The 7,491-nt window shown below is 37.3% G+C and overlaps 1 gene segment (V, D, J or C); it reads right to left on the bottom strand.

Annotated features, from left to right (window-relative positions):
* Positions 1-419: 419 nt before the first annotated feature.
* LOC107506181 lies at positions 420-1,133 on the bottom strand. The segment is given in 2 exon segments: positions 420-816; positions 975-1,133. Coding segments are annotated over 2 exon segments (423 nt in total).
* Positions 1,134-7,491: the final 6,358 nt, after the last annotated feature.

Genomic DNA, 7,491 nt, shown 5'->3' on the forward strand with positions numbered 1-7,491 from the left:
TCCAAGTTATAATAAAAATTTATAAAAAGAATAATGCAAATAATAGCACTATCTGATTACAAAATAATCATATTGTACACATTTTCTATATTTGACATATAATGTTTTATAGTTAGAAAATAATGATTAATTTTTCAAAACCATGTTTAAAAGCTCTTTTCCAATAAGGATTATGATGTCGATGTGAAGAGGTTTTTTATAGGAGAGGAGTCTGAATAATAAATGTCAAGTCATCTTTAAAGCCTGAATTTCAAAATAAAACATTACTAACTGCTTTCAAGAATCTACTAAACAATAGTCATGAGACAAAATGTTCACTTTTCTCATCCAACCAATGACCCTATCTGGGTCATCTTGAACCCAACCTTCTTATTATGTGTTTTTAACACACAACACATTTGATTCTATTTGTGGACAAACACTGTCTGATAAATGCTGTGCTTGAAGTTCTGACCCTTCAAAGAAGGAGGCACGGCTCCACTCGCAGGTTTGCGCACAGCTTGCAGGTGCCTGGGAAGCACTGTGGACTCGCTGCACAGAAGTAGACAGCTGAGTCTCCAGGCTGGGTGGCTTCGATGCTCAGGGAGAGCTGTTTCTCTGCCTTCTTCAGTGTAACAGTGAATCTTCCATCTTTTTTTTCGTCCTTATTTGAACGAATATCTATAATGAGCTCAGGACCTTTTCCAGCTTCTTGCTTATACCAAGGGAAGTAGCTTGACAAACTGTCTGAATAAGTACAGCTGATTTCAGTTCTGTTTCCCTCCTGGACACTCAGGATGGAAGGATGCTGATCCACTTTCTCTCCTCGGATGACCCCTATGCAGAAAGAAAAGTCAGAAAAAGAAGAGTTGCCAGATCATTATGCTTCAGAATTTTCCTGTTCTACGGTAACTAGAGGAAACCCGAATAAAGCCAGTCTGGACTTCTAAAGGATACCGCTAATACACTCTGATTCTCATAAACCCTCAACTCACAGTCTATCTGCAGCCACAAGGACATGAATAAAACTATAAAGGTTGTCTTCAGCATTCTTCCCATTTAGGATCCACAATGGACCTGTAATCTAGAGACAGAGGAGATTCTTCTATCATCAAAATATCCCTTCTTTTCTCTAACAAACATAAAAGTTTCTCACATGCACTACTCAGCCAATAGGAGAAGGGCTATGCTCCTCTATAGGCTATTCATTTAGAATCCACCAAAATGAACCTTCCACATATTCAGCATCAGCAGAGGAGCACTACCACCTTGTGGTCACAACTATAATTACTGAACTTGTTGGTTCAATGTTCTCTGACCCAGTGCCTATAGGGACTCAGACACGTTAAGGCAGCAATAGGTCAAACAAAGTAAGCTTTAGATCAGAGATCAAGAAAGAATGTAGAGAACAAGATTTCGATCTCTGACCTCTACCGACTCATTGTCTAAATGTTGGAATGAAGCAGATGCTGTAGGTATTTTACAACGATGGCCTGGGTTCACATGTTTCTGTCAGAAGGGTGCCATTATTCACTTTCTTATTTATTTTTTAATATTCTTTATTTATTTCTTAAGGTGACATAGGCTAACAAAATAAATAAGTTTCAAATGTACACTTGAACAATAAGGCATATATATATTTACACTCTGTGTTCACCTCCTATAGTTAGATTTCTTTCTGTCACCATATATTTGACCCCCTTTATCCCATCTATCTCCCCCCATCTCATCCCCTATGACCTGGTAACTACTAGTCTATAGTCGATGTCCATGAGTCTCTGTCTGTCCTGTTCATTTGTTGCTTTTAGGTTTATATCCCACATATAAGTGGTAGCATGTGATTAGCAACCATTTCTGTCCGTGTTCTTGTAAATGACAGTATTTCTTCTCTTCTTATGGTAAGTAATATTCCATCGTATATACATACAACAGCTTCTTAAGCTGATCATCTATCGTAGGACACTTCAGTGGTTTCCATGTCCCGGCCACTGTGAATAATGCTGCTCTGACATTGGTGATTATTCACTCTTTTAAACAAAGAAAATATATCACCTCTTTTCTAAGATAAATCTGTTATGGAGAAAAACTGAGTGAAATGGTGTCAGTGTGACTAATGTAAAAGGAACATGTAAGTTAAAGATCAGAATAAACAAAAATCATTCGATATTTCCAGTGCCTGTTGTCTCAGACTGCTCCTCTAAGCTGGTCTTGCCCTGGACCTGCCTATTCCCAGAGAATCTGCAGTACTAACAGTCAAAATAAAAATCTTCCCTCACTCAAGATGACTTGGATACAAAGTAAATGATTAAATCTCAGTGATAAAGAAACAGAGGAATATCTTCCGTGAGTTATTAATATTTCAATAATAGGAAACAATATGATTCATAGATTGGGTTCATTTACAATGAAAAATCTGTCATGCTTTTAAAAGTCTATTTCAATGCTATTTGTCTTATAGTCTGCAAAGTATTGAAAGTGTACAGATTCTAAGAGAGCATCAGACTGCAGATTCAGAAAATATAACCACATACTAATTTATTCTTGAGACATTTTCATTTTTCATATAAAAAGGAATGGCATGTCCTTACTGAACTTCTTCTTAAAGTATAAGCCTACTCTCCTGCCATGCTCTCCTGCTTCCCTGACCAGGTTCCTAGCCCTTTCTGTCAATCTCCTTATTAACATAAAGGGGATTGCAGATTGAAACTTGATTTGCATTGCAATCAAACACATACAACCACATTAAACTTCGGGTTTGGGTGCCAGAAATATTTGTCTTTGGCTACAACAGAGAAGAGTCTGTTTTGAGTAGTCCTGCAAGGTTTCTGCATCCTTCCCCAAACTGTAGATACTGTTATATAATCATGAGTAATAGCTTCACTCGAAATGCAAGGTAGAGCGATGGATTTTAATGGAACAGAACAAAAATTTCCTTCTGCTCCTTCATACAAGGTGCTATTTAGACATGACCTAAATGGACCTCTCATACACTGGTAGTGGTAATGAAAATTGGTGCAGCTTCAATGCAAAACAGTATGAAGTTTCCCCCCAAATTAAGAATAGACCTCCCAGTGACCCACCAATCCATCTTCTGGGTATCTACCTGAAAAATTTGAAAGCACTTATTTGGGAAGTTATATGGACCCTATGTTCATTTCAGCATTACTAACAATAGCCAAGACATGGAAACAACCTAAGTGTCCTTCAACAAATAATTGTGCAAAAGTCCTTTTAAGAGTGGTACATACACACAATGGAATACTACTCAGCCGTAACAAATGATGAAATATCGCCATTTGCAACAACAGGGATAGATCTTGACAGGATCATATTAAGTGAAGTAAGTCAGGTTGAAAGACAAGAATCATATATTCCAATCATGAGTGGCATGTAAAACAGAAAGCAACAGATAAACAAAACAAGTAAAACTCATAACTCAGGCAACAATATGGTGGTTACCAGAGGGGAAGTGGATGGGGCCAGATTAAGAGGGTACTGGCGGTCATATATATGGTGACAGAACACGCGATGCAATATACAGACGATGTGTTACAGAATTGTACATCTAAATCTCATGTAATGTTATTAACCAATGTTATTCCAATAAATTAAATTTAAAAGAAAAGACCTAAATGCATATTTATCATAGTGATATATGCAAACATGTACATTTTTTCAACAACAACAACAAAAAACCACTCAACTAGGTGATTCTAAAGAGCCTATTATATCACGTAGCTCAGAGTATAAGCTTTCATGTAACCCAAGTTTCACTAGTTAATTAATAATGTGGGTTTAAGCAAGTCCCTTAGGCTCTACAATTCTCACATTACTCACATCTAAGAGAACAGAGAATATTTACTTGCAGGGTTTTATCAATACTGAAACAGACAGTATATGTAATGAGGTAGATAGAGTACCAGATCTTCACTAAATTTATTTTTATTTTATTTCCAATTTCCAGGATTAAACAATCTTCATGCAGACATTTTTTTAAAATGACACATGGTCTCTTTTCTTTCCCTTGAAAGTAGAACCATCTTCAGTTTCCCAAAAAACTGAGCCATCACTTATTATTTGTTGACTACCATAGATTTTTCCAAGCCTGTCTCGGCAGTTCTTTACATATCTTTTATAGGCTGCCAGCAAGAAAATCTGTTCAAAAGGGCATTGGATATTGGCATCTTTATAGTTCTTTCAGTGGTTCATATTAGAGTTTTCTTGGTCAAGGGATTTCTTGGAGGAAAAGGGGGAAGAAAACAAGTGAAATGACAGTCCTACAGAGTCTATTTTAGGAAGGAAAACAGTGCTGGAACATAAATTTGAAAACCCAAAGATGTGCAAAGGAGCCTGGAGAGGTAACACGCAAGCCCCATGGGAGGAGTGGGCTGCAGATCCAGCTGCAGTTTGGGACAGGCTGCAGATCGCCGGGGAGCACTGCGCAGAGGTAGGTGACTGAGTCCTCCACTTGGGAGGCCATGATGTACAGGGTACTGGACAGTTCCTTAGATCTCATTGTGGAGCTTAACCTTCCTTTTGGCTTCGTTCCTGAACTCATGAAAAACAGACTCGTGAGTCTGCCCCCTGGATTCTGTCACAACCACTGTACGTTGTTCACAGTGGTAGAAAAATTGCACCTCAGAGTAGAGTTGGTTCCCTGCTGGAGGCTCAGAAATGAAGGACTCAGCTCCACATTCATCCCTCTAACCCTGCTTAGAAAAAAGACAGCAAACACAAATGGTGTCACTGGGGACTAATGATGCAGTTTCTACACCTGTAAAATATCAAAAGAAACACCCAAGCTGGACTGTGTAGGAGCTGTGTCATTCTCCTTTTCCTCGCTCCACTGACACCCATTAAACACTCGCCAGTCCTCTACCTGTGAGAGCCCCAACTCACAGCAAACCTGGACGCACAGAAGCCCCAGCAGAGCTCCCCGGTGTCTCTCCATGACTCCTTGCCCAGTTACTGTGGTGTCTTTGCACCTGCTTTGGAGAGGGTAGAGTCCTGGACCAGCAAATGTTGTCTTTTAGTTGCTAGGTTCCACCAGACTCACTGAGCACCAATCACATCTGAGCCCTGTCATTCGCTTCACAGGAAACTCCACCCACAGTGGCCCAGTCAGATGGCACAGTCGTCTCTTCTAAATTATGGGTGCAAACAATGCAGGAGTTTAGTAAAAGGCAATATTTCCAATGTATATAGGTATAAGCAGTTTTTTCTTAAAACACTTTATGTATGACAACTTTGTGGGATAGTATGTGAAAAAGGGTGGTTGATGTCTAGGATTCATGTCTCAAGGGCTATGTAGAACCTTCAAGAATCCTAGGAAGGGAGACTTCATTTGCCAAATTGTGTGATTTCACAGAGAATTTGAGAATTCAATTATATGAAAATTCTGATCATGAAAAAGTGTCTGACAGAAAGTATTGTGTATTTCAGAAGTAAATGTATTTCCTTGAAATCAGGACGCTTCTGGAAATCAAGATGTACAACCACTATCTGCATAGAAAATGATTTCAACAAACTGTGGTTGGTGAAAAATTAGATATGTATATAATGTCCACTGTGACTTCATTTTCACCTCTCCTCTTCTCTTGTCCAAAATTGGGCATGCTATTGACTGACATTGCTGATTCTGGTCTGACCACACTTTGCTGGTCAAATTAAATATTGTCCTTTTTCTTTCCTTCTATGTCTGTTCCTTATTTTTTCCTTCATTGCCTTTTCTTTATTCTTGTTCCTTCTACTTTCAAGAAGATATATGAAAAGGTAGAATATCTACAGCATTCAAAGAATTTCTAAGTCAGTGTGTTTGGGCAATTTTAGTCATAACAATTAAAAAATTGGAAACAGCTTATGGAGATGTTTTCTGTGGAGCTTTCACGCTCACAATAATTAGTAACATTTTTCCACTGTACCTTTGCTCAGAGAATCACCCTTACATTGGATTTATAGACTATGGCCTCCAGCTCTCTCAAGTTTAGAGCGGCAGACCTAAAAAACCGAGATAAACTTTACATCAACGCTGTTACATCTCTCCTCATCTTAGCAGTCTATAATTTGACTAGCTCACATGCTCACTGGTCTCTCTTAACTGTTCTATTCTTTGGACTATCAGAAAAAGTCATTTCTTCTTCTGCCTAGTGGACCAAAAGCAACAAGAAAACCAACTCCACACACACTAACTCAGCTGTCACACTACCCCATTTCATTCACTTCATGTTTCCGGATGGTCATAACACAAAGGAAGAGCCCAGATTGAATGGGGATTACAAATAAACCAAATCCTACCTTCAAAATGTTATTTCATTAGAATAAATATCTTTGAATGATTTGCTAAATCTCTACTTGTAATATTTACTTAATTTCTTTACCAATAACAAAATAAATCCATTATCATCTATTAAAGTATTCATGTAAATAGGATAGTCTAATGAATCTTAAGAATATATAAGAGGATTACATACTAATGCACAGCCTACAGGAAAAGAAAAAATATATATCGACTATAATACGGTCCAAGAGTATAACCCTGAGAGGAATTAAAACTAAAAGTTATATGATCCCAGAAGAAGAAAAACTACTTATGGAGAAGGTGTCATTTTCACCTTTCTCCCTTTGTTGGTAAGAAGAATACAGAATATGGATTAACCTTCATAAGGACTTCGGACTTTTTAAATTCATTTTTAAGAATAGGAGAAATTTGTAAGCATATGAATTATTAAAAGTAATAAAATATTATATATTAGACTAAAATCTTGCTGATATCACTTTTAGTTCTCACTCTTCCATCATTAATTTTTGAAATTTTCTTCATCTTAATCAATTTGGAGGTGATGCTTCCAGATGTCCTACTATAGATGTAAATCAACAGAAAATACATAGTATTTTATTTATACTTTATTATAAAAGAAATATACACATTGTGTACACCTGTCTGTAATTTGTTTTATAAACTCAATAATAAATGTTGTATATTATATTATACAAAGACACATAGGTTCGATGTCACCATTACATCTCATATTATGAATATACTACCGTTAATATGACTCTTCTCTTATTGAAGGAGTGTTAAAATATTGTTTCTTTTACCTATGAAATATAAACCTCTTTGAGCATTCATCTTTATTCACTTGTGCACATGTTTCTCGAGCAGCAGAAACTAGAAAGAAGTTAAGGAACAAGCCTTGAGGCTGGTAGTTGAATTCACTCCAGGCACGGGAAAGATGAGGGGCAAAGGTTCTGAGGAAGAAGGGTGTGAATTCATGTTCTGATGATTGTGTTAAGTGGCTTTCTATTGTATTATTCTTCTTAATGTGCTTGGGAACTGTAATTTATCAGTTGGTTTGATAATCGCTCTCTGAAATTACTCTCCTCATATACAGCTAATGTGGACTTTGTTTCCCTTGTCACTGAGGTCATTGTAAAGACAGTAAATCAGAAGAGAGGAAGTATACCCAAGAAGAAATGGCATATACAAGGGGGAAAATCGCATAATATAAGACA

The sequence above is a fragment of the Rousettus aegyptiacus genome, unplaced genomic scaffold, assembly GCF_014176215.1.
Source record: "Rousettus aegyptiacus isolate mRouAeg1 unplaced genomic scaffold, mRouAeg1.p scaffold_m13_p_3, whole genome shotgun sequence".
Lineage (NCBI taxonomy): Eukaryota > Metazoa > Chordata > Mammalia > Chiroptera > Pteropodidae > Rousettus > Rousettus aegyptiacus.